Raw genomic sequence first — 27,677 nt, 5'->3', positions numbered from 1 at the left:
AGGAGAGAAAGGTCTTCCATTTTACAGGGAAAACAAAATACAAAAAGATTTCACCATTACCATACAGGAAAAAGATATTACATGGTGGATAAGACAAACAGACAAACACAGCCTCAGGACGACTTGCAAAAGAAATGGGAAAAACAGAGAACATCCTCATGCTAGCCTAACATGCCATCATGGTGCAGCCTAACACTAAGTATAGTTCCAGTCCAGTCTCCTGATTTCAGGCAGGAGGTAACAGAGTTGGAAGAATCCAGAAAAGGGCAGTAGAAGTACTCAGAAATGGTGTGAGCAGAATCAAATGGATTTAGAGACTTCAGCTGGAAAAAGAGACAGCTGAAAAGTCATATCTAGTTTGACATTCACTCTTCCTTTTAGTGGCACTCCTGAAATAAAGGAATATCTGGTTTTATTCACTTTTTAGGGAATGAGCCCCTTTGGTGTCATCCCAAACAATTATCAAACTCATACTGTGTCAACAGAATTTTTTGTCTTCCTCCATCAATATTTTCCTGATCCTCAGTGAATGGTTTGTTAAAGCCAGTTCCTTTTTGTCCTTTAGAACTCCTTTTCAACTTCCCCATGCTGGTTTCTGGCCCTCTTTGAGAGCAGCACCACTTAGGGCTTAGCCCATCAGAGAATTAAGAAATGTTCTGCAGGTGCTATTGCTGCCCAACGCCTGTGATGGCACCGGGGTAGCTGCATGGGTGCTGGCCATCTGCCTTGGCTGAGCCACAGGTTTTGAAGGCCGCAGTAGAGCCTGGAAAGTGCCCCACAACTTTAACAGTGATGGGGCAGGCAGATCCAGAGAGCAAAGTGACTAGGGACAATAGGAGATGCTCTTCAGGGAGAGCATGTGTACCTGGCCTCTTCCTCTGGTCCAGTCTCCTAAACTCACAGACATTGGAACTGCCTGTTCCTTTTATTATCTGTTAATAGAGGCATTGTTCACAAATCTTGTCTAATCCCTTTTTATGCCTGCTAATAGCCTGCTTTCCCAACCTCCTGTGGCAATGAATTCCGGAAGTTCATTACCTGCTGTGCAAAGAAGTGCTCTTTCATTTCAGGAGCAACTGTATCTGTGCTCCCAGTCCACAAATATAAACTGAAATAAAATTCAGTCTGTCACTGTTGTATCATCTTTTGGCCTAAGTGTTTCCAAGTTGTATACACACCATGAGTGGTATGAAAATGAATTAAAATAAATATTAAGGCAAACAAGGCTCAGTTTCTTGCATTTTTCCAGGGGAAGGTGAGGAGTTGTTTAACCATTGCTGCTACCTGGATAAGTGAATGCCTCTTCTCCACCTAAGTGTAAGCCCAGCCCAGAGATGGAAGCATGTGCTTACTCAGGGGAAGGGAAGGCGAGGCTTGGGGCTGTAGCTGCCATGGTACAGCACATGGTCCTTCGGCAAACCTTGTTTGGGAACTTCTGCTTCTGACATCTCCCAGCCTGTTATATCACCATTTCAACTAACCTTTTTTCTCATGAGTCTGTGTGACAGTGCCAAGCCAGGCTGCACACACATAGAGAGTAAAGCAACCTGTGCCATGCCTAATCTACAGCTGTCATCCCTTAATTTATAAATTCCATGATGCTATCAAAATAAAGACTCTCAGTTTTGTCTTGCAAGATCTATTCTTTACCTGCCCAACCCTCTGTTGTTCAGGTAACTCTACACCCACTTGCTCTTCCCCAAGCTTCCATGTTGCCTACGGCTTGTGGTCCAAGTATTGTTTAGGTAATTAGTCATGTCTTCACCCACCTTCCATCCTTCTTTTTTTGTTATTACTATTTATTTGTTTTATTGTGGTAATGCCTAAGGATGCCAATTAGGAAACAGGACTTCACCGTAAAAAAATTGTACAACAAGCTCTAAGCCAAAGAACTCACCATTTGAGTCTTAGGCACTCCATGGCTAGTGAATATGTAGAGAAGTGAGAGGGACTCTGGGAGAACAGCACAGCAGGATAAGATGTTTACACAGTGTAATAATAGAACTGGCCAGCAACTAACCTCTGCTAGTTGTCACTAGCAGGTTCTGTAGGGAAACAGAAAATTTTCCGGCCTGATTGGAACTACTTTCATCTGGGTATTTTACCAGAGATGGGGAACTTAACATTCATTTCATCTGGAATATGCTAGGGTTTGATGCTTGTCATTTAAATATGTAGTTTTTTTCTATCTTATCCAGGGCAGATTGGCAAGGCTGCCCAGAGGATGCTGCCCAGAGGAGACTGCCCTGCGACTACTAATGCTGTGCTCACCATACACATGCAGGACTTCCATCATTCAGTACCTTCCAGAAGGCTGAACCAAAAATTGAAATCATGGTGGTGAAGGGAGAAGTGGGAAGGGCAGAGGAAGGATGCGGATACTATTAGGAAGGACATCATGAAAAATCCATCATGTTGGGTAACTGTATCCTTAAGGCAATATTTACATTGTGCAACTGTGACACATTCAAGTCTGAACAGCTGGTTTTGGTGAGAGGCAGCAGAAGTTAACTTCCCGTGCAGCTTTTGTATTAATAATTCATCTCATTAAGGTGTGGTCTAATAGTGTTTGCACAGGCATAGGAGTCAGCCCTAATACTGTTTTTGACAACTACAAAGCATCTCTTCTACAGGCATCTGCGATTCACATGTCCTCCTTGCCTCAATTTCTCCGTACAAGAAAGGGAAAGAGCTGTACAAGCTTTGCTTATGATCTGTAAAATAGCTGGCTACTACTCTGTTACTACTTTGTAGTCTTTTGCAATAACATGAAGACACCATAACATTCAGCCATCCTGATCACAATGGGTTTGTTTCAAGGCGTTAGCAAATCAGGCCCAAGGACCAGGTACAGAAGCACAAGATTCTGACCCACAGGATTAAGTCCCTTGCAAAATCTACAGGACCTGGCTAATCTCAGGAGATATTTAACAACCCAAAGACCGAGTAAGGTCTTGTCCTGCTAAGATTTATTTTATTCTTCATACTGTGCTAGATGTTAATAGTATTATCATAAATGATTAAACTAAACTACATTACTGTAAATACTACTTTTTGGTCTTTCCCCCCCTCATCTCAATTATTTAGATTTTTCCTTTAATACCTGATAGGACTTCCAGTTGCCAGGGTGAACTTGCAAGATTTTACTGCAAAACAGGTGATCTCAACTTTCAGTTAACCAACAAATCTTCAAAACACACTGACATAAAAGACATATTCATTGTTAGTGATATCCACTGATTTGAGTCATGAGTCTGTTTAAGATGACATAGTGGAGGCTTTTCCCAGAGATGTGCTTTAGCCCTGTTCTTTCTCCTGTATTTTCTCCTAGTCTAGCAATGCTAGTTCAGTGGGGATCTAATGTGTATTTGTGCTACATGGGATACAATACAATGTGTATGTTTATATCAAAATAGGTATCCTGATATGACCATCTTAGTATAGACAGCAATTATAATAGTACAAGCTACAGCATTCCTTAGGCCCAGAGGAAAGATAAATAAGTGTATGGGTAAAAGCACATTTTTGTCATATAACACAACCACTCTGGGCTGCCAGGAGCAAAGGAAATTATACTGCTTTGTTAACAACAATATAGTTAACACAGTAGAATTTTTGTGAGTAAAAAGCATTAGTGCATAATGAAATTCTTTCTTTCTTCATCAACTGTAGCACTGAATCCTCTGCTCAGCTCCAGATATGATCCCTATAGCATATGTTTCTTTTCATTGTATTTTCTCCTGTACAGTTCATTCATCTTCTGGAAGATAGATGGAAAACACCCACCTCCTTTCTTCTCACTTCAGAGGTACCTGGTGCTGCTTTTCCTCTTATGCTGATCAACTCCAGAAATAACCCTGAAGAGCCATTGCTTGGCTTTGATTCCAGAAATCCCACTTCCTTCTCCACCCTGTCCTTTCTGGTTTCTCTACCTTCTTCTCCCCACAGACATCTGTACTAAACCAGTCTGTTTCCTTTCCTTATCTGGTGTTATTCTGATTACATAAACATCATCTTGCACTCCTTTTTTCCTTCTCAACTTTGAGATTACTTCCCCCCCATACTGTCATGAGCCAAGTGATAATTTCCTTCAGCAGCTTGCTTTCTTCTCCACAGTTATTGGAAGCAAAGTCTCCCGCGTTGCATATTTTAGCCTACCAGTTAAGAGTGGCTTAACACTTTTCTTTACTCATTGTTATTTAACCAAAAGTCTTTTGTGAGAGATGGGAAGAAAATGGAAGGTATTTTAAATGTCTTTTATAGGCTTGACTGCTTTCCAAGACCTGCAGTTTAAAATGAGAAGCCAATCAGAGAAGAAAAAACTAATTTCAGAATGTTCTTAAAAATCAAGATATAACAGTTCTTAGAAGTCTAGTTTTGTTTGTAGTGAAGATCTTACAACAGATGACTGTGGAAAAGCCAAAGGCATCAAGCAGAAAATGCAAGCAGAAGTTTCACTTTGCCAACTAGAAAGCTGGAAGCACTGTATATATTAATGTTGAAGAGTTCAGTGTTTATGAGATAAAACGGAGTGATTATTGCTGATGTGTGAATGTTGCTGACATAATTTCCATCAGCAACAGCTCATGAAACCCAGTTGCATAGGAGTCCAGTTACCTTTCCTGTACCAGAAGATACTGGAATACAAGGAGCTATCGGGTCACGCAGTTCATAGGCAGATGTGGACAAGCAAAAAGCTATAGAGAAAATCTGTGGACACCTATATGAGCCAAAATATCCCCACTTTTCAAACTATTGCATGAATGAATATTATATAAATTTTGCTCATTGTAATGTATACAATATCTTCTATTTGCATATATAGGCTTCATGGTGTGTCAAAAATCACTGAATAAATTGTGGCTTGTATGTGGCAAAACAGAGTTTATTTAGTATATACATTCAAGAAAACAATAGTCACTAATGAGATGATACACTAGCTGATTATTTTGTGTGTGTGGATTTAATAAAACAGCATGAACTATGCAGATGATGAGAAGTAAATGTCCTTCAGAACATCAGTGTTGTTCTTTTATAGCACTCGAATATTTCATGTTCCACTGTCTGTACGTGAAAGAATATCTGTCTTCCATAAAGATGGGCAGATGCCCAGGTCAGGTGCTTAACTTGACAAAACCTAATGATTTTTCTTGAAGCTAGCTACCAGTCACGGTGCAATTAGTCTATTTGACACAGATTAATCAGAAATTAGTGATTTACATATTCTTGCCTGTCTTAATGAAACCGAGTCACCTCCATTACCCAACAGAATCTCTTCTTCAAATTAAATGATATGTTCAATAGGTCAAAGAAATAAGACATTAACAAGACAATTTTTTGATTAAATTGGCTTATTTAGCACTGGTAAATTATCATAGTTAAAAAATTTGAAGTGATGTCTCTTCCATTTTAAGTGATCTATTTTAATTAGTTCACTTCAAAACCAACTGGTACAGCAGAGGCACAGCTGATAGAACTTGTCTGCAAACATACGTAGGTCAAAGCACAGGGCTCTGACTCCTAAGTGGAGTCTGCTTGGCTCATTCAGGTTGTGCGCAGCTCAGTGATTTTAGGCAGCTTCTGAGGCTTACAGGAACTCTATGGGCAACTTGACCATCTGTGCAGGGTGTGCTGCGTGTGTGTCAGGCAGAGCACTCACCCTTCCAAACACAGGTTTTTGTTTGGTTGCCCAGTGAATGGAGCTCATGGTGCTGAGTCATATGGCAGGAGAATGGAGGCGGTGAAAGTGTGACAGCCGTCACCCGGGACGGCTGCCAGGGAGGGATGAGGGGTGTTCCCAGCAGTCCTCCTCTGAGCTCCCAGCAGGGACCAGAGCTGTAAACTTCCTCCCTGCTCCCCAGCCTTGCAGCTTTCTCCTTTCTGGGAATGTCTGCAGCTGATCAGGGGGTGACCAGGGGTGGTACCTGTGGTGTTGTAGCCATGAGGAGAGGTGACCTTCAGGAAAACCTCATTCAATAGCTGTGAGATTGGACAAATCTGTAAATGTTACCATCTAGCTTATACAGCTTTAAATAAAGATAAGCAAGACATTGGCAGTTTAGCTACTCATTTAGACAACTGAAAGAAGGGAGATATTGTGCCCTTATTTATTCAAGTTAATCCTTCAAGGAGATGAATAGGATGCTGCAGGGCAGAGGTCATTCACATTATAAGAAATGGAAAGCAGATTTGATTTAAGTTTCCTAGTGCAGCCAAGTTAACAGTATAGCACTCTGCCTGTTTACATTGGAGAAGTTGAGAAAAAACAAAATAAAAGCTGATTTTGACAGAAGAGTTGTATGTTTTCTGGAAACGGGGTACACAGAAAAATGTGCTGTTACAGAAAAAAGGACCTATGTCTTTTTCCTGCTTTGCATCTGAATGGACAAATCAGGCAATTTGCACGAAACATGGCAAGAAGCTAAATGTCACTTGCTATATCAATTTCCGGAGATAAACTGAGTGTGAAATATGGAACTGGAGTGAAATATGCAAGATAGAAAATATGGGAGTAATACTGTAGGACTGAAATAACCATAACTTTGAATAGAGTAGTTTTACTATAGCACCAAAATTGTTTAATACCGATAACAAATATGTGGATAACAAATCTTTGTCATTTACATCTGAAATCTGTGGACACCAACCCATTTATATACATGACATTAAGCTTAGGAGGACTTCTGCCAGATATTTTAATCTGCTAATTTCTTTTTCAATATGGAAGAGAGACGGCTGGATGAAGTCAAGCTGAAGCAAATGTCTAAGGGCACACAATAGCCAGAAAAGAAATGGCCCTGGAAAGACCTAGAGTATGATTCTGAGTCTGAGCATCCTGCAGCTGCTACTCCCTGCTGGGTTTTCAGCACAGCTCACATGGCAAATCAGAGACACTGACTTAGCAGGATTTTATGGGCATGGGCAGTGTGATGTGGATGAGATTTGCTGGACTGGGGCCCATCCAGCAAAAGATGCTGTGTGAAACAAACGCAGGAAGATACTGCCAAGGTACAAATTTGGCTTGAGTATTCTTATTACATTAACCTTGTAACTGTGCCAGCTGAAAAAATGCATTAGATACTTTTGGATAAGAAATAGTGACCTTTTCCATATTTGTTTAAGTTTTATTGTTAGCTTGATTTGTAAATCTCATGTACATAAATTGTCAGAACCTAATTACGCCATAGGATTCCACTCACTGTGGGTGGGCTGCAGGTATTTTTAAAGAGCTCAGTACAATACCCACAGATGCATGACACAGTCACAAGTGTGCAGTCCCCTCCAGCTGGAAATGCTCATAACTATGAAACTCCTACCACTTTCATTCTGAGGCTGTTTGGTATGAATGCCAACCCAATTCACCTGCAGGAGCTTTTTCATTATCTGTTATCTTGCTCATTCCATAATATATTGTGGCAAAAGGACAAACAAAGCATCTGGCTTATGGCATCAAATACCGAATAATGAGCTGAGAAGCCCAGGGAAATGAAGTCTTTGTTCTGTCTGTACCAGATTTCCTCAGTGATTTCATACTGAACTATCTGATCTCCATTTCTCTGCCTTTTGGATAAATATTATCTCAGTTTACCCCAGCAATGTGGTATGTAGCTTAAGTTCCCCATATTTTCAAATGCTTTTGGGGATTTGTATGCCGATGCTGTGTAAGTCAGAAGAAGGACACCATCATTTTGTATACCAGCTTCCAGGTGAGCCATTTTCTAGAATCAATCCAATTCCTATGTAAGTAGAGAAAAACAGAAAGATAAACAACTATGAGAAACATGCAGAGTAACAATAATGCAGTGGATTCCTGCTGAGGAGGACGGACTTTTGAAAGATCCAGGAGTATGGCTAGAGGCCCCATCTGGCTGGGAGACCTCACCCGCCCATCTTTGACAGAGGCTGGGGCCTGGGCGTGATCAACCTTCACTATTAGAAGCAAAACAACTTGAACTGCAAGGTTTTTAGCATATCATTACAAATTCAAAACCGGGCCTATTCTGATGGAAAATCTTCCTTAGGAATGTGAATTGTTTTGGGCAAAATAATCAGGCTTCTTTCCTGGCAGGGATACTATTTGCATCAAAAATTAGTGTCATCCACCCACTCAGTTTCCAACTAAAAGCTAGGCATTTCATTAGTGAAGTGAGAACAGAGATGCCTGGCTTGAGCAGCTTCTGCAAACAAACCTGCCAGTACAGCCAGAAAGGTGGGAGAGCTGCGTGCTCCCACGGGCATGAGGGTCGCAAGGACCACACAGGGCCGGAAGAGGAATGAGGATATCTCATTCCTGCCTGGGAAAGGGAAATAAGTGCAAGGACAAACGACCCAGCCCCGACAGCGGGATAAGCCTCTCTTTCCCAGGAAGGAGGCCTTGGAAGCTGCGTGCAGAGCCCTCGTGCGTTGTGTGTGCAGGAGCTGTGCGTGTTGACAGCGCGAGTGGAGAGTTGTGTGAGGACGAGCTGCGCATGTGGAGCCCTGCGTGCAGGTGTGTCAGTGCCACACGTGTCCGTGTGAGCCAGGGGAAGGGGCACGTGTGAGCCGGGCACCTCCAAGCCGTCGTGTGCGCCCACAGCTGCCGGCGCACGGGCAAGGCGTGCGTGAGAGCCTTCATGTGAGAGCAGGCATGAGAAGAGCTGTGTGTGCATGAGGGCAAGCACTGAGTGTGTGCGTGTGTGTGTGTGTGTGTGGAAAGGCAAATGCGAGGAGCGTGTGTCCACAGTACTTATAGGTATGCGTGGAGAGACAGGCGCATTAGGGCGTGTGTGTGTGTGTGTGCGTGTGAAGGGGGTATGTGGAGAGCCGGGGGCGGGTGCGTGGGTGTGAAGGGGGTATGTGGAAAGACAGGGCTGAGTATGTGTTTGTGAAGGGGGTCTGTAGCGAAGGGAGCTATATCCAAAGGAGGCGATGTCTCTGTGTAGGGTACCGAGAGCCGAGTGCCCGCACACCCGCCGTCTCCCCGTGCTGGCGGCTGCCCGGGGCGGGGCCGCTGACGCACTGCGGCTGCAGCAGGACTCGGCAGGGCGGGTCCCGGTGACCAGGGCCGTGGCTCGGCCCGCCGGTGGCTGACTGACAGCGCTCCCCGCCCAGGCGTTGGAAGGGCCGGGCCGGAGCGGGGCGGGCAGGAGGAGGAGAAGGAGGAGCGGTGCGAACCGCCCTGCACTGCCGCGGCTTCTACCTATTCATTCAGTCACCTAAAATGGCTGGAGAGAGGAGGTGGCGGGGCAGGAGGAGGAGGTGAGGGGGGAGCTTCAGCAGTGCCCCCACCTCCTCCGCGGCCCGGCGGAGCTCCCGGCGAGGCTCGCGGCCGCCCCTCGCCCGCGGCACCATGTCGGCCGGCGCGGACGAGAGCTCGGTGCGGGTGGCGGTCAGGTAAGCGGCGGCTCCTGCGGGCCGGGTGCGGCGGCGGGGCCGCGGCGTGTTCCCAGCGTGTTCCCAGCGTGTTCCCAGCGCCCACCCGCGCAGGGACAGCAGCCGGGCGCATCTTCGCTGCAGGGGGGGGGGGGGGGGTCGCCTCGCCTTGGCTCTTGCGGAGCCTCTTTTTCCTCACACCTGTAGGAGATAGCCAAAGGAGAGGGGGAAGCCCCCACCATTCTGAGGTCTTTCTCAGTCATTTCTCTCTAATTTTGAGCAGTGACCCTAAAAATACTCCAACTAATTATAGCCCGGTGCTGCTTGTGCTTACTCATGGAAGCAGAGCAGCCCCTGGACTCTGGCGATGCCGTTTACATCACGGAGCTTTGCGAGAGTGGATCCTGGCACAGTGATATTTTTAGAAGGATAAAGGCTTTTATCCCGCGGAGGCTGTGTCTAACCTCACATACCAGAGGGATGGACTTCCATAAGGCTGCTCACAGTACGTAGGAATTAGGTGTATGTAGAAGTCATAATGGGAGGGGAGCTTAAATAATTTTAAAACATCAGTTAATTCAAATTGCTCTTTAATCAGAGATAAAAATCTGCTGTTCATCAGTGAGCTCTTGGCTCTTCTCGGTTTTCTCTGTGAATATACTATTTTATTGTTTGAAGAACTTCCAGTTTAGCCCATGGATGTTTAAATTTCCAAGATGTCTTTACACGATTGAAGCATGAGGAGAAATACATGTATGTGTGTGTATATCTATGTCTGTTTATGTATACCTATGTCAATATTTGGGGTTTAATTGTGATACTGTCTGTTGATTTATTTCTTTACTTAAAGAAGTTTCTCTATGCTGGCACACTTGGAGTATTACACCACAAGAAATCAGACTTTAGGGGAAGGTCTGTTTGTCTCAGTGGATCCTTGGACAATCTTACACTAGAGAATTCAAGGGTTGTTCAGGAAGACGAAGAGGGTGATTTCTTGGGTTTGTTTTGTTTTCTCTGAAGGATGTAGAAATAAGCGATGTTACTGGGTGTTATTGTTGGTGCATGGTGTAGGGGGAACGGTGCAATAACATTTTCAGTAAACAGAGAAGCACCACCCTTGCGTGATAACATGGGGTGTATGCTGCAGTTGTTCATTAAAGTCTGGTTGCAGTAGCATTTTCTATGGGGAGAGATGGTTTTTTGAATGCTATCTGTTGAAGCATTTTTAACATAATGTACAGGGAGGTGTTATTCCAAACCATAATTAGGCTGTATTTTTAAAAAGGAAAATATGAGATAGGTGTGATCCTAAAAATAGGGCGTGTTACAGGTTTACAGACTGCTCTCTCATTTGAAGAAAATATTAAATATGTTCTGAGCCAAAAGAAATAGCGATGTAGAAGTTCATTTACAAATACAGAGGTTTGTTGCAGCTTGGAATTAAATAAAAAAACCTACTGGTAGAAATACATTTATAATTGTGGGTGTGTGATGAATAGATTAGGAGTAACATATGGTAAAGAATTTGTAGAAGTAAATTAAAGTCACCCAGCTGTAGTTCTTGGCAACAAATCTCTAATGTTGTAAGGTGCATTTTTGCAGTATAATTGTCTAATTCACTAATAGTTCACTAATAATGAAGGATTGCATTTTTCCTCCTGTCAGCTTTCTTCCCTTTGGCAAATTAACTATTCATGTACAAGATTTCCCCCTCTCTGTTCAGCAGTCATGACCAAAAGCATGCACCAGCAGAAAACCAGTAGATGGTTTTCTTTTATTTCTGATTGTGTGTTTTGTGCAGTCCTGTAATGCAACTGATTTTGCAACTCACTGTGTATTGGTGCCATGCTGTACCGTGCATTATGAGTTTTACGTTCTGTTTCTTGTTGGTTTTGTTCTTCAGCTCTTTTTGGCAACTTGAGCTTAGTTCAGTGATGATCTCCCCAGTTGAGATGAATCAGTCGTTGTGTTTTGTATGTATGTTTCTGAACAAGGCTCGCTGTACAGCTGGACCAGCTTTTAGTTTGCAACCGCTGTGGTTGCAAGATACTGCAAAGGCATGAATTCGCTTAGACTTTAAACACAGGTTATAGAATAGACATCACTGAAATTGTTCAGCAAATTGTTTTTCCAGGACCTGGTTGTCTCACCTAATTATATCCAACAGGAATGAAAAATACTTCATTCTTTCCAATTAGCACCAGCTTTAAGCTATCATCTTGTATGCTAATTGCTCCCCATTTTCTTCAGTGTAATAATGGGTTTGTGACTGATGAGCTAAATGCTCTGGTTTAGTGAAGCATGAAAGCTGAAAATAGTTTGGCAGATAATCCAGTAACTAATGTTAAATTCCCCAATTAAGAAAACATTTTTGTCTTGTCACCCGCCACTGAAAGACTTGTGAACTTTGTGGATGATGGTGTGCAACTTCAGCAAAGGGCTTTGCTTGCTGTGTGACTGTGTGTAGTGTCTGTTTTCAGATGAAGTCAGAGAGCCCCCATGATAGAAAATAGTAATCTGATTAGAGAACTTTCTTTTAAGTGTGAAAAGCTATCCTTTTTGTAAATCTAAAATTTCTGTCTTGGTTTTGTGTTTTCAGCATATGGAAACTAACTTTTGACAAGAAGGCTATGAAATGTTATCAACATCATAGGCAACTGTTTCAAGTTCACAAGAGGATGTAGATTATAATTTCTAATTCTTGTGTCTCGTGCCACTTTAGTAGTGTCCACAGGTAAAATACAATCTGTAGGCTTCAGGCATGTTGGGTAGATGAAGTTCCCACCTAAGATTTAGTTCCTCAACAGCCAGTGGTGTAGGTCTGTTAGTGCACTTTAGAGTTGTTGTATGACCTGTGGAAGGGGCTGGGTGGGGTCAATGCACACAGAAGTGCGCTGACTTTTACCCCTTTACCAACCAGACCTGAGCTGGGTCGCAGGAATTGAAGTGGCTCCAACAGTTAGAGCCTGTCCTTGCTCCATGGCTTGGAGCCACGCTGTTAGGATGTTCTAGCAGTGGTGATATAAGAAGACAAAGTTGGATTTCAGTCCTTTGCATTTTTGGATACATGTTAAACAAAGGAACTTTTGGAGAACAGTAATGTTAGGATAGATCTAATCAGAAGTTTTGCATGGAGGACTGTATCTGATAAAGCATGGAAGGGTGTCTGTTATGTCTTCTCCATAACAGAATCCAAATAACAAGGTAGAACATTGAGGAAAATGTCTGTCTTCTAGCCCTCCAAAGGTGAAAGATGTCCTTGATCCACTCTGAGTCAGTGGAGGCCCTGGATGTATAGATGATAAGCTTCAGTATTGATTTGTTAGAGATGCTGTATTAAAACAGAAGAAATAAGTACAATGTGAAAAGATGAATAGCTGTACAAGCTGACCAGTAGTCAAGAGGAGATGGTCACTCTGATATGTGTGGGTGACACTTCAGGTGGAGTGGACAATAAAAGAGCGTGAAGTACTAGTTGGTGAAGCCAAAGAGCATTGGCATTGGGCATGTTCTCTTGAAGGATGGAGCCCAGTTGAAACTGTGTTAATGGGCAGAACACAAAGAAGCTTCAGAGGATGGTGTTTCATAATCAGGCATGTTTAATATCCATAAAGAATAGAGTAGTGAAAGTTTCCACTTTTCGTCATCCTAGGTATGTCTGTGTCTATCTGCCTTCTTCCCTATTTTGGCAAGAGCGCTTCACTGGTACTGCTGCATCTGCTGTGATTGACATCTGCTTTGTGTTTCATTCTTCAAGTGAAGAATGGGAGGGTTGCTGCTCTCCTCCTCACATGTGTAGAGAGGCTCTGGGATCTGGGTGCCCAATTCTGCATCGAGATGTCTAAAAAATTTCCTTTTCATACCCAACCTGGGTGTCTGCAATATGTTGTGACACTGCTTCACAAAAGTGAAATGTTGATGTTTGCTCAGTATGGAAACTGTGTGCAAAACATAATGAATCTACTGGTAAACATTTTTAGTAACAGTAGAAGTAATAAGTGCAGCGGATGAATTAAAACCACACAGCTTCTGTTTCTGGTTTTCTGAAAGGGAGATGAAGAATGTTGGAAAAACACATTAATTACTACTTTAGTTTAGTGGAGACTGGAGATTTTTGCAACTAAAGCTTGGTGTGGCATGGCGTTAGGATACAGTGTTGACTGTTGTTTAGGTAGGTGGGATGTGTTCATCCATTGCAACTTCAGCTTCCCACTGCAAAGCTTTGTTATGGAATGCTGCATTTATTTTCATACCTCCAGTTCTTGAACTGTGTGATCAGTTGGATGTCTTATGTAGGAGGTTTTTTCTACTTTGCTAGTTCCTGTGTGGGGTTTTTTCTCTCCATATGGAATCTGCTCTCTGTTGTTGTCATGCCTCCCTCTAACTTTTCACCTTTTTGCATTCTTTTTAAGCATTTTCTTAGGCTTTTATAATGAAGTTGTTTTCCTCTGTGCTAGATCCAGCTACTGTTAGATACACTAGGAAAGAAGGAGCTGAGTGGAAGGAACCTTTTTTGCACAGGTGTGTTTTGAAGCACTTTGGTGGCAGCTGAGATTGATTTTTCTTTCTTGGGCTCCTGTTCTGTAGTTACAGCTGTGTTTAAGCTTCCCACCATGAATAGATCCTCAGATGCCAGATGAATGGACATCTATGCTGTGGTATATATTATAAGCTCTGGAGATGCTAATTTCATGCTTCCCATACAGTGCTAAGCATTGTCATAAATCATTCTGTAACTAGATCAGCAACAGCAATAGACTGCAGTACTATCCATTGGTTCCTTAAAATGATCCAAACTTTTTGTTTCAATAGACAGTAATTACTGCCCATCTGTAATCAGCTGTAAAAGTTTTTTCAGGAAAATATCTAAGTAACTGTTAATGAAGTTCAGCCATTTATAAATACACAAGAATGCCCCACCTAATAAGAGAGAAATTATCAACAGCATTAAATAGCAAGGTGCTGGGAAGTAACTCTTCTGCATGGAGTCTGTTAATGGAAAGCTACAAGAGAGATCTTGTTTTGGAAAACTCCTATTACGTATCTTTTTGTTGGTTTTGATGTTTTTCTTTGCTCTCTGACTTAAACAAACATCCCCTTGTCCTTCTCTGAAACTTTACCCCGTTGGTATGTTTTGCATTTTAGCTGAAGAAATGACATGGCACCATCTGCTGCTGAATTAATTCTGGTTTCATAATATCCGACTTGATCATCCGTTACTGATATTGCTTGGGGCAGGCTGAAATCTGTGATCTCGCTTTCTAGGAAATAAACTTCCCTTTTCACCACTTGTGTTGTAAACACAAACTCCTTCTTGGATGGAGGGGAAAGAAGTCCTACTTGGACCTTTCCCCTAATGCCATGTATTCCTTGCCAAAAGATGGGTATCTTGAATTTAGGAAGAAGAAAAAGCAATGAGTGGTGTACCTAGGCAGTCTGTTCATGCTTTTGGATAAATTATATTTTTAACTTGTCATTTCCCAAAGTTTGTAAAGACTTGGGAGTTTGCTTTGAAAAACCATTGAGTTAGTCACTAATTTCCATTTAATGGTTGTGATCTATGAAAAGTTAGGATTTGTATTGTTGGCCTAGACATTCCCTTATTACTGAACTCAGGGCTTCACATTTTCAGGTTTCCTGTGTGACTTCTGTAAATTCTTCTATAGTAGCTGAATGACCCTTGTGCTTGGGATCAAGAGAGCTCTGCTCCCTCCCTCTACTTTCCCTTGATTTGCTTGAAGTGTTTTATAGATTGCCCTTGCTGCCCACTCAGAGATGGCTGTTGGAATTCTTGCTTTTATGTTCTGTTGCCTGACTACTGCTGGTGAAATAAAGCCACTTTAGGTGCTTTTTTTGTTTTAAGGAAAATACAGCAGAATACTAATTATCTGTGGTGGCCAGAGCAGAGAATTTTTTATTATGCTAATATTATTTCAATGTAAAGTACTTTCAAGAAGTGTCATTTTAACTGGTGAACAAGAAAGTTTAATTAGAAATCAAACCATATCTGAACAAGTCTAGCAAGAGTTAATACATGAGCTGTACCTTTTTCTCGTGCTTTCTATTCACTTAAATAGTTTTAGATCTTCATTTTCTTCTTATCCTTCCTTGGGTTTTTTTTTCTTTTTTCTTTTTTTTTTTTTTGTAGTTCTCAGTGGTAATTTCCACTTTTCCCTAGTGAGATAGATCTGCTCCAGTGTAAGGGGAGAAGTGCTGCCTTATTGTTCAAAAATGGTCTTGTTTGATGTGTTTATTATAGCAACAAGATACAAATGGAGAATAGTGAAAAGATAAGGTTAGTGTCACAGTGAGTTTGATGCATAAAAAACCAGAACATTCAAAATGTACTTTAGAATGTGAAAACCTGCTGATTCAGAGCTTATGATTGATTAGCATAAAATACTTTCTGAATAGACTCTGAATGGAAATAAGAGTGGGGAGCAAGTACCATCTGGTCCTTTATTCTAGTAGTATCCTCAGCAGATTTGGTCGAGTTGGCCACTGCTGGAATAATTATTTTTCTGTGTAAAAAACTTTATTTTTTTTTTAAATCAGCTGACAAATGCCGATTGGGACAATGCACCTTCAAGCATCTTTATATCTTTAAGTCTGCCTAACAAAAATGAATGACTTATCCCTTGAACCTGTTTACTCTGGAGCTTCAACACAGAAAACTGAGAGGAACAAGAGCTTAGTAAAAGATTGTGATTGTTCTACTATACACAGCAATTTATATGCATTGAAGTTGAATAGTGCACTTCCACTGTTGAATTTAAAAATGGACTAAAGGATTTGTTGTCTAGGTAATTTAGTGTCTCACTGTTGGCTCTTGCATTCATGCTGCTATAGGAACTCTGTATAGTTCAGTTGGTTAACAAATAACTATCTCTTTGCAGGACATTTTAGGTTTAATGTAATCTTTCCATAATAGCTCTCAAATACTCCAGGTTTCTTGAAGTGTTTCCTCTTGAATATTGTAGCTTTGAAGGATACTTACTTTCCTTTTCCTTTATGTTCAGCATAACTGGTCTTTTAAAAGTCTGAGAAAAGCAGTATTTTCAAGGTGACTAAGAGTTAAAGGACTGTAGCATGCTACAGCATTACAGTTCAACTACCAGAGCTGAACACATGGAATGTTATGGATAATAGGACTAGACAGAAAATGTTTCCCTTTTGTGAAACATATCAAAGTCTGACACTTTATCTTTTCCACTGTGTTCTCTTTTGATAATGGAAGAGTTTGATCAAACAGGCTTCTCTGTTTACTGGGTCTAATCTCATCTGGGGCCTTGAAAAGAGGTATTCCACATCTTTAGTCAATTCTCCAACCTCTTAATTATTGTCTTTAAGCTTTGTATTTTTTCAATGAGCTGTTTTTTCCTTACATTTCTAATTATGTTAGTTGTCCTTTGCTTAATACTGCTAAAACAAATTTAAGGTGACACATTAGGCTGGAAAGCTACATAGCTGTGAAGTACTAATGTCAGTCAAGAAACTATATTAAATATGAGACTCGTTAGCAATGTTGTTTAAGAAGTTATGCAAATCATCAATAATAGGCTAAAACACAAAATAATAGTGTATCTAGAAATATATTGCAAATGATGAAATATAGTCTTGTATAATTTTGGGGTCGCTAGCAGGTTTGCTAAGAAATTTCTCATGTATAGTAAAACCTCTGGTATTGCACAAAATATAGAAAGTGGCTTATCTGGGTTCCTTTAAGTATTTGTTACCACGTTGTATGTGAGGCTTCTTGGAATAAAGTGATAGAAAGGTAGACTGACTTAGGAGGGGTGTATGTATTTTATTCAAAATACTTACCTAATTAACTTGTTTTTTCAAAGTCAGTAATCCTTAGCATTCATTTTTTTTAATTTTTCTTCGCTTAAGCATGGGACTAATTGGGAGATGAGTCCAGAGACCTTTTGTCATTCTGAGTAGCTCATAATCCCAAGGTCTTAGAGTTGTTAATCTCTCTCTCAGTAGTATTGATTTACCAACTGCAGCAGTGCCTCTGTCTTAGTTTGTGCTTGATTCTGTCATAGGATACTATCCCTATGTACCCATCTCCACCTGTATGGGAATATGAGAGGGGTATGAATGTAGGTAGGAAGCTTTTATCTTTTTTTAATATTCTTTTCCTGCTTTTCGTTCCCCATGCTCCACTGGCACTTTGTTTATTGTCATCTGAGAATTATGTCATAAGGTCCTCAGGCCAAAGATGTAGCTTCAAAGTAAACACTTACGATATAAATAATACATGATGTAATATCATGAGAAAAGCAACTCTACTAAAACACCTGAGTTAGTCATTATCTTCTATGAAAAGTCTTACAATTAAAAATTCTATATATGGCTTTGTTTCTCCCTCTCCTCTTTCCTTATTTCTGTGAAGAGTAAAAAAAATTATGCCTGTACCAGACACTTTGATCTGTAGGAAGTAGCTGACTGCTCATTTTTTTTACCTGCTAAGCAAACCATGCATTGCTTTAGTTGTCACTCTGCATAAGTTGTCCAGGTAAGGTTTATTTCACTCCCTAGTCTCAAATGCATTCTTTTTGAAGTCTAATCCTTAATTTTAAGTACATGTGAAATCATTATTTTTAGACTCTGTCTCGGTAATGTGAAGCCTTTGAATTTTTCATTAAGAATTATTATCTACACATATTACTTTGCAGACTATAGAGGTTGATACCAGTCTAAACATCTGTATTTTATTTTTTTAGTTAAAATTATATAATGCATGTGAGTTACTGGTATATTTTGGGAAAGGCTGGTGTGCTTATTAGCAAGCTGTTTGAAATGCATTAAAGGCCAGAAAAAATATTTTCATGTTGGGTTAAGGATGACTAAGTGTCTGAATGCATATTTTCTAGACGTGATCGAAAAGAGAAGGATTCTACTTGTAAGTGTTCGAAGAGGCCGTAGATCCGAGGGAAGGCCACCTGTTCAATCTGTATCACTTAGGGTGCAGCTTATGCTTCTGTCTAATCTGATCAGTCAGCCCATCACTCAGTAAAATTGCCATTCTGAACTTTATGAGCAGAACTCTGAGTTCAGCAAAAGTGATTGTGTTCAGTAAGCTCTGAAAATGAGATGAGAGATAGCTCTGAATTGTTATTTGGAAGTAAACTATTTGACAGTTAAACATTAGTGTAATTAAATACTCTTTTTTTCTCTTTTGTACTCCCAAAAGGGTTTTGTTTGAATTAGGGTTGAATTGAATTTGTTGTTGGGGGGTGTGTGTCTGTGGTTTTTTTTAATCTTTGTTTATTTGGTTCATTGTTCCAGTTTTTTGTTTTGTGCATGTCTTTTTTTGGTTTGCTTTCTTTCTTTCTTTGTCTTCCTCACACAGTTTTCAAAGTGATCTGCATTGGCTGGTCAACCCACTGTCTTGGCTCTGCATTTGAAATGTAGCTGTAGATCTATTTCATTATTGTCGTTAGCAAAGCTTGTAGGAGCAGATGGACTTTTCATTGTTCTCTAAATGTCAACAAGTAAAGCCCTGGTAGGCCCTGAAGAGGAATCATAGGCTTGTCAAGGTTGGAAAGGACCTCCAAGAAACACTGTACAGCTGAGAGCTTCAAATGAAAGTGCTTTGTTCTGTGCTTGCAGCCCCAAGAACAGGTCTGGCCCATGCCAGCTGGCCCATGCTTCTGTTAATTTCAATCTCTCATGACTGCTCAGTGTGGAGATGCCCCATTGGGAAAAGGGAACATGCATAAAATGTTGTTGACCTACATCTTGGAAGATACTTGACTAAAGACAAAGGGCTGATGCACTCTCTGCTGCTGCTGTAGGCAAATGTTCAAGTAATGTATTTATTACATTATTCATAAGCATGGAACAGCAGTGTTGTATTGTAGCAAAAGAAGAAACTCAGTGTATATAGAAACTGGAGCCTTTACTCCAGTAGGCTCTGAGAAATCAGTTTTTTATTCAGTACTGCTGATGTCTAGTGGTAGGTTTTGGGTCCTGCTGCTCAGGAAAAGTGTGGACCAACAGAGAGGAATTAAAAAGAGGAGGGAAATGGCTCTTTGTCTAGAAAACATGACCAGTTCCACAGTGAGGAGTGAAGATTTGTAAGAGACACATCCTAAAATACCAAGAATCAAGTACAGAGTGGAAGGGAATAAAATGTTCTTCATGCTCAAGATGAAGTTAATAAAAGGTAGTAGATTTAAATTTTAGTAAGAATAGTAAAAGGAGAAAAATATTTTCCATTGTAAGGATGGATGTTGTGGAATGAAGAGACTAAGGAGTGAAATAAACCTGTGCTTTGTCTGTGGGGATGTGAAATTATCCATACAGGAGACTTTTCAAAACAGTTCAGACTGGTAACTGCCAGGAAGATTTTGGATTAATTGACAGTACTTTGGTCCAGAAAGGTAGAGCGGATGAATAAACTGTGACATTGCCAGGTTTTTTTTTTCCACCCCAATTGTCTGTAATTCTGTGAAGCTGCATGTAGGGTGGCCAGGACCTGAATTCAGCACAACTGAATGATCCCATTCAAATGTCAGAATGTGTTCACAGAGGTGTGATAATGTCCACATGAATGATAAAGCTTTACTGATTTGGAAGGGTGAGCTTAGGTTAATCCAAGTTTGAGGGGACCTCAGGAGGTCGTCTGATCCAACCTTCCCCTCAAAGCAGTGTCAAAACTAAATTCAGGTGAGGTTTCGCAAGGCTCTGTACTAAAGTTAGGTCTAGGAAAAACCTCTGACATAGAGATTCCTCAGTTGTCTCTGGGCAACCAGTACTTGACTGGTCTAATTTTGATGGTCAGATTTCTTCCTTATGCCAATTGGAGAAATCTCTTGCTTTGTTTTATGATCAGTGCCTCTTGTGTCCCCAATGTGAACCTCAGAAAGGAGCTTGGGCCTTTTGTCTTTGTAATCTTCTCTTCTGCATTGAAAGACAGCAGACAAGGCCTGGCAGCCAAGAAGATGCTGAAGAGCTCTGTGCCTATGATCTGTTGGAAAGGTGAGATTTGGGGGACACCTTCAGCAAAGGGGGTGCAGTCTCTTATCCAGTTGAATTCTGAATATGATAGAGCAGATTCTTGGGGGACTGACAGCCATCCAATGGTGCTGGTGATAGGGCTGCTATTAGGAGATAATGTGTTGTAAGCATACACAGGGAAAAGTACTAGAGGCTTTTGTTTGTTTGCATGGTTTCTATACTCTTTCTGTGTAAAGTCTATATGTTCTCCTCATATGACCCTCCCCTACCTCTTTTGAAGACTATTTCATGGTAAATGTGATACTGCTGCTGTGAAAGCATTTGGAGTGTGATTCAGTTTGGAATAACAGTCTATCTTTTTTTCCCAGCAGGAATATATGTTTCTGCCGCAGTTTAAGCTTACTTATTATTTTGACTGAGCTGACTAATAAGAATAATTAACCTCCATCATTGTTTAATGTTTCTTTGCTTTTCAGATGTGCTGTCCTCAGCCATCTCATAGAATAATCTTTTTCCCTGTCCCCTGCTGTGACAGTTCATGTTTCATTCTTTCAGTTCTTCTTGCTTGTTCAGACAATATCTTCTGTATGGCAGAAGGAAAGGTGTACAATAGTCAGTGGTTTATCGCATGAAGCGTGTGATATTCTTGTGAATACAACCCAAAGCATTGGTTACCTTGGAATGGTTTCTTATGGCTATTTGGAAATTAATTATAATTTGTCCATTATCAGTTTTTGTCTTGTGTATGAAAAATGGTTTTTTTAACTTGATTTGTTTCTTTAGATTTGTGTATTCATAAAATGTATGTGGAGCACTGGGTAAAGTTCACATTCAGTTTGGTTTGTATTGCTGGATATCTGCCTAGTATGCGTAAGAGTTGTCTGGTTGAAGTTCAATCTGTTTAAAACAGAGGAATGTATTGGTAGACTGAATAAAAGGCTTCAAAGCTCATATCTGCATCTCTTGAATTTATATGCTTTTGATTTCTCAGAGTGTAGCTAGGAAATGCTACTGACTTCCAAATTTTATCACATGTGTCAAGGAAATATGGCTAATTGTAGTCTAGCAGGGCAACTAACTGCTCCTTTTATAGGCATATTCTATAATTTATAGATGCAGTTTTCACCTTAAGAAAATTTCTTTTGTTCAAGGCTATATGTCTGTCAGGGAATATCCAGTGGGGCAGAATGCTTGTTGTGTACTGCACTGCTGTAATGATAATTGCTATCCTGTTTTGCCCCCTCCTTGGTGTGGAGGGGGATGGTCACTCCAGCACAGCAGATGTGTGTGAGAGGTCCTCTCCTTTGCTCACAAGTAACTTGAGTTGGCATCATGTTATTTTTCCATTCTGATAATAAAAAATAAAATGTAGGAGATACTTTTGTGTTCCAGAGGTCTCTCTCTGCTGCAGCTGTGACCAGTACTGGGAATCCTCTGGATATACTACCACTTGTCAGGGTGGGTGATGCCATAGACGTTACATGGGTCCTTGCTCCTGTGTGCCAGGGTGAGCTAATGCCTGGTTAGGGGACACTGGGCACTTCACTTCCAAGATTGGAAATAATTAAATAATCTATGTGACTTGTTTTAGGTATTTTTCTTCAGTACAGGGTTGATACACAAAGAGTTGGATGTCCACTGCTGTTTATGGGGTCAGGTCTGGTGTTGGACTAACAATGACCCCATCTTCTGAGTATTCATTCAGTGCTGGGGAGATTGCTTATTGATCTAGGTACAATGGGAGCACAATGGTATGGTATATATTCAGTTACTTTGGAATAGCTGAAGAGTTTAGTTTTCAAAAGAAATGGACATTCCAAGCTCTTCCTTTAGTTCTCCACAGCTAGGTGGGGATGCCAAGAGGGTGTAGAGCCATGGACTTTCCAGTTACATTGTGAAGTCTGAAAGGTTCAAGGACAGGCAGAAATTTTTTTCTTCTAATGCGTGAGTCTTTCTGGATGTCCTTACTATGTACCATTGCGTACTTGACTTGCTCAGCTCAGTGTGCTTGTGACTGATGCAAAAATTAGAGGAGAACTACAGATTACACAAGGACCTCTCTTGTGGGGTATAGGGCTTTTTCTTTTAAAAAGGAAAAGCTATTTTTTGGTCCTATTTTTTTGCAGTTGAGTCTTGGTCTGGTTTGTTTAAATTGTTAGCTAAGGTAGGTAACAGAGGACTACACATATCAGATTTCATTGTGGTGTGGGTTTTTTTTGTTTGCTTGTTTTTTGTTTTATTTTAAAGTCCCAGCAAGAATTGGTAGAGGTACTGAAGCAGTTTCTACTCTGTCAGCAAGTTTTAGGTGGAGTGTCACTGCTGGACTATTTTTCAGCTGCTGAGTCTTTGTGTTGCTCCATTTTTGCTGCTGTTGCAAGACCCCTCTGCCAACACCGCTACTGCAGATTGGAGATAAACAACTTAATGGCTGCCAGGGAACAGAGGGCTGAAATCTTGTTTTTCTGAACTGAAAACTCTGTGATACCTCTAGATTAGGATGGTGATGGGTAGTATCGGAAAGACACAAGAGATTAAGTATCAGAATGGATAAAAAATTTACACACTGACATACTGGGTAACACTGGTCAACTGGATTTGACTGAGAATCTAATTCTGTGCTCAGTTAAAAACATGATTGTATTTGAAGTGAAACCAGTCCTGGCCTCAAATGTCAAGTCAAAGAAATCCTCTCCTTTTGTGTGTGCTAGGTAATCCTGCTCCCTGTCCTGAATGTTGCTCACTTGGAGTTTCAATTCATCTTGTTCCCATTCTTCAGCTACTGATTATTAGTTCAGTGGTCTAGAAACGGTTAACTGTAATGGTAAGTAGAGTTGGGAAATAAGCTATTTGTAGTTTTCTATGCCTTGCTAATTATTCATGTGATGGGGCTTACGTAAGGGCTGCATTACAGTTGCACTTCATTTGATGACAGAGTTCTGTATTTCTGTGTAAACAAAAGTCAAGTGATAAGGCATGGACAGTCAAAGTCTATAGTTGAAACCAGGGAGGAAACAAACCTTCCTTCGGAGGATCTTAAGGTCATACTATATGCCTAGCTGTCATGTTTCTTAAAAAAAAGAAAACCTCTAAACAAACAATAACAAAAAAAACCCAACCCTGAGAGTATTTTATTTTACAATATTTTTAAAAATCTGAAAGAGCCTTCTTTGCTATCTTTCTTGCCTTAGCCTTTCTTCAGATTCAGTGGTGAAATCACTTAAAACATGCAATTAACAGTTTGGATAGCATGATGTAGCAAAATATTAAAATTTTAAACAGCACAGAGTTTTTTCTCTTTGACACAGAAATTGTAAAAGCAGACTGTCTTAGAAAAAATTTTAAGTACCTGTTCTGGAGAAATCTGGAAATTCCAGGGAAAAAAAATATTGGTCTACTGACACCCTTTAAAGACTTTTTTAATACTTGCTGACAATTTCTGTAGAATACCAGTTGGTTAACAAGTTTTATCTAAATATCCCATTTTTCTCTCTAAATATCTGGTACCGTAGCATATGCTGGAGGAAACAGCCTTGTACCTCTTTTCCCCATCCTTCTAATGTCTGTAGTGCTAAGAAAAATTCTTTTAAGTGGAAACAAGATTGGCCAAAATGCTAGAGCTTTGTACTGTGGAATGATGTTTTTTCTTTTTTCTTTTTTTTTTATTTTTGAGTTTGCTGTAAGAGCAGGGGTAGTTAAGTGGTTGAAGCTGAGTGCAGCCATGGAGTGGAAGTCAGAGATGTGGGAGGCAGCTGCCTGGTTCATAGCAATTGGGAATGCAGAGTTTGTAGCTTGTGCTAATACCCAGTCTTCTGGGTTCATGGTGCTGGTGAGGAAAACTGTCTGAAACAGCTGTAAAGTTGTGGATTATTATAGAGATATATCTGTCTGTAGCTTTTAATAAATGTGTGACCCATTATGAAACCTTTATGTAAGCCTTAGTGTAATACTCTCCCTGGCCTTGAGGCACTACCAGTATGCCATTAACACATTATTTTGTGTGAACTCATGGTTTTCCATTTCCTGGTCAAGTTCCTTCTTAGCTCTTGGAAAACCTTGTGTGTACTCCCTCCATGCGCTGTCCTCTTAGGTCTCGTTTAAGCCAAAGGAGCTCTTCTCTTGTTTGATGTTAAGTACTTGGAGGAATGAGATGCTTGGTCACAAATTTTGTGGCAGGGTCTGTAACCGTCTCAGTTGGTTTACAGATCAGGACTACAGCAAAACAGTTACAATAAGCTTAAATTTGTAAGGCAGTTTGAAACAGGTAATATTTGAATATTTAATGTGAAAGCACCTGTGCTCCCTCCAGTGTATGAGGGACTAGGATCTCTGATGCAGACAAACCACAAGTGATTTGCATTGATGATTTCTGAGAGCAGCTGGGAAATGCCTGATTTAGAAGTATTAGTTGCCAAGAAGAGCTGATTTAATTGAGTCAAGGCAAAAAAAAAAAAGATTTTGACCTTGAAGAAGCTTGTCAGGACAAACTTTACCTTATGTCCCCAAGGAGCTGTGGCCAAGCATTCAGCAGACAGAAATGATCCGGGATCAGGTGTTGCTGCTTTGTGTGCGCTGGAGCTGAGGGAGACTGGCAGGGCAGTGCCCAGGCCAGCAGCTGCACACGGCAGAGAACTGTTCCAGAAATGGAGTCAGAGCCTCCCAGGCCTGTGATGTAAAATGGAGATAGTTGCTTTCAATTTGTGTGAGCTACCCTGCTGTATGATTTTTTTTTTGTGGTTGTTTGTTTTTGTGAAGTGACTTTGCATTAATAGTTTTGGATTTCTGGTTGGATTTGTAATCTTATCAGGGAACCTGAGCCCTAATGAAAAATTAAGCCTACAGCTAGGACATGAAGCAGAAAGTGCTTAGCCTTGCTGTTAGGCCAGCATAGATAATGGTTGTTTAAAGTAGCTAGGAAGTAGTTAGTAGTTTATAGACTTTTTTCAGAGTGTGTGCCATGAGTCCTGTGCAGCTGTCAGTTTACATTGTGGTGTGTGACCAGATTGCACTTGTTTTATGGATGTGCTCTGTCCTGGAGCTAAAATTTTGGTGAAATGTACCAGTATTAATACTAGTGGTAATTCCAAACTGTAAGCTTGCTAATGCAGCAAGGTCATGCCAGTAGCAATTAAACCAGGAGAATGACTGTATTTCCACAATGATTTCCACACTGAATTTGTTTAGCCTAGCCAACAAGAAGCTCCTACGTGCCTTGGAGTGGAAGCTAAACTGTTACAAAATCATTCAGCCTTTTCTATTTTATATATTATCAAAAGTGAAAAATATGAAATCAGCCCATGCTTTCCTGATGAGGTAGTAAAGTATTCTCTTCCTGTTAGGTTAAAATCTCCAGTGACATATTGGATGTTGTAGTCAGTGTTTGTGTAGTGTCATACAAGCCCTTCTGGACTCAACGAAAGTCTGAGCATGTGAAAGGGCAGCAGCTCAACCCTTCGTGCAAGTGTTGCTGCAGTGGAGAGCTCTCTTTCTTCTAGCTTTGGGATGTGAATTTTTGTGTGGGAACTGGCTTTCCTGTGAGGTTCCAGATTCCAGTGGATTTCTTGCACAGATGATGTTGAATGAGGCCCTGATATAGCAGTACCAACTCCAAACTTACTTTGCCGGTCAACTGTGATAAATCCAATTTTTTTTCCTTCTTGTGTTACTTAAGCTCCAGTTATTTCAGGTTTCCACTGGTATTCCACAGAAATGCTAAATACTCTCTTGCTAACAATTTCTTTTCCTGTCCCCTCTCTACCACATCTGAAAGTCAGCCTGCATTTAGCCAAGCAAAAGATCATGGCCTGTAGATAACCCAAGTTTCGCACCTGGTTGAAACTCCATGGAGAGTGTTGTTTAGAATCAGTACCAAGAGACTTGCAAACTTCTCGGCTTAAGTGGGGACTGAAAAATGGAGGAAAGGTGGGGGAGGGCTTGGGGACTGTCAATTTATATTTGCCTGACACGCTTTCAGAGAAAGAGCATCCAGCACTGTACTGAGCAATCCATTTGGAGCATGGCTCAGTGTGGGGAAAATGCTACCTAATAAATTTTTTAGCATAGTTTCCTGAACTGTCCTGATTTTAAATAAAATTTTAAAGCTTTCTTTTTAAGCCAAGAAAGAGCAGCAAGGTGGTCACATTTAGAATGCAGCTGAATACGGTGTTGGCACATAGGAATGGAAGGATGGAAGAATTCTCTCTGATGTTGTTGCTGCTGATGTGGATGATTTTGTAGCCTTGCAAATGGAATGAATAGACATGAAGGAAAGAATTAAATTTGTGGATTGACATTCAGACATGAAACAACGTGTAGTCCCAGAGGGACTGAAGAAGTTGGATAACACTGTTCCTCTCTGCTTTGCAAGTTTGAAAACAAACAGTAGTAAATAAAGTAAGTGGGTTATTTTTCCTTACTCCAGAGTTAGGATTTACCAGCTCAGAGCTTTCAGTTGCTGCTTGAACAGTCTACCTTCTGTTTTGAAACAGAGCAACTTCTGTTCATTAGAAACAGTCAACAATAAATATGAAGAAATTTTTTGCAGTTTGCTTTGGAACTTGGTGTATCGGGTGTTATGGATACAACGTGGTTTTTTGTGTAGACTTTTTTTTTTTTTTTAAGGCGTGGCAGAAAAGTCATACAGTGGTTTTTGTTCCAGGAATATTGATTTGAAAATTAACAGGGTGAAGGCACTATTCAGAGCAGATTATTGAAACACTGTTTTTAGCTGTCTTGTCCCATGGTGAAGTCTATGGTTATTTTAGTAGTGTTAGCTAAGCAGTCATTTCAGTAATGATTTATGACAACTTGTGATTTTTTTAAACTGACCTGACCCTCCTGTTCTTTTTATTATTTAACTGTAATTACTTATGAAGTGGCTTGTAGTTTTACCTGTAGGTATGTTGGTAAGTTTGTTTTGAGTTAGTGAAATGTAATTGTTGGACTTGTGGCTCAGAGACGTAAAGCAACCAGCTGCCCTAAACTTGAGAATATACAACTGGGAAGATAAGGTTTCTGTATTGAGGGGAAAGAAATTAAAACAATTTTCAGAACTACAGTAATCTTGGCATGAACATGTAGTGATTTCTGTATTGTAAGCTGGGAGCATAAGTGAATATGTGTGGGTGTTTAAAAAGGAAAGGGAAATCTGGGTAAGAGAGGCAATAATTAAGAGTTCTTTGCTGCAGATATAGCAAAGCCTTTAAACTTTGTTTAAAAATATCAGAGTACCTATTTTTAAAAACTAGGCTGTTTGAAAGAAGTAGTGAACTTCTAGAACAGACATATAACTGAAGAGGAAGAAATTGAATGAAGCATAGTGTTGGCATGACTGACAGTTTTTTGGTCATCTGGATAATCTT

At 40.5% G+C, this 27,677-nt stretch overlaps 1 protein-coding gene across 9 annotated transcripts in view; it reads left to right on the top strand.

The window, feature by feature from the left end:
- The first annotated feature begins 9,014 nt into the window (after positions 1–9,014).
- The window catches only part of KIF21A (kinesin family member 21A), a 95,803-nt gene continuing 77,140 nt past the window's right edge, over positions 9,015–27,677 (top strand). For 6 of the 9 annotated variants that reach the window (XM_032107956.1, XM_032107954.1, XM_032107959.1 and 3 more), the window contains exon 1: positions 9,016–9,372. In XM_032107956.1, coding sequence (XP_031963847.1) covers positions 9,329–9,372 — 44 coding nt within the window. In that variant the 5' untranslated portion in view covers positions 9,016–9,328. Of the gene's footprint in view, positions 9,373–27,677 lie in introns of all 9 variants that reach the window. The other 3 variants (XM_032107958.1, XM_032107957.1, XM_032107951.1) reach the window with 2 other exon arrangements.

Source organism: Corvus moneduloides, chromosome 4 (assembly GCF_009650955.1).
Source record: "Corvus moneduloides isolate bCorMon1 chromosome 4, bCorMon1.pri, whole genome shotgun sequence".
NCBI classification, from domain to species: domain Eukaryota; kingdom Metazoa; phylum Chordata; class Aves; order Passeriformes; family Corvidae; genus Corvus; species Corvus moneduloides.
This window is presented reverse-complemented; position numbering and strand designations above follow the sequence as displayed.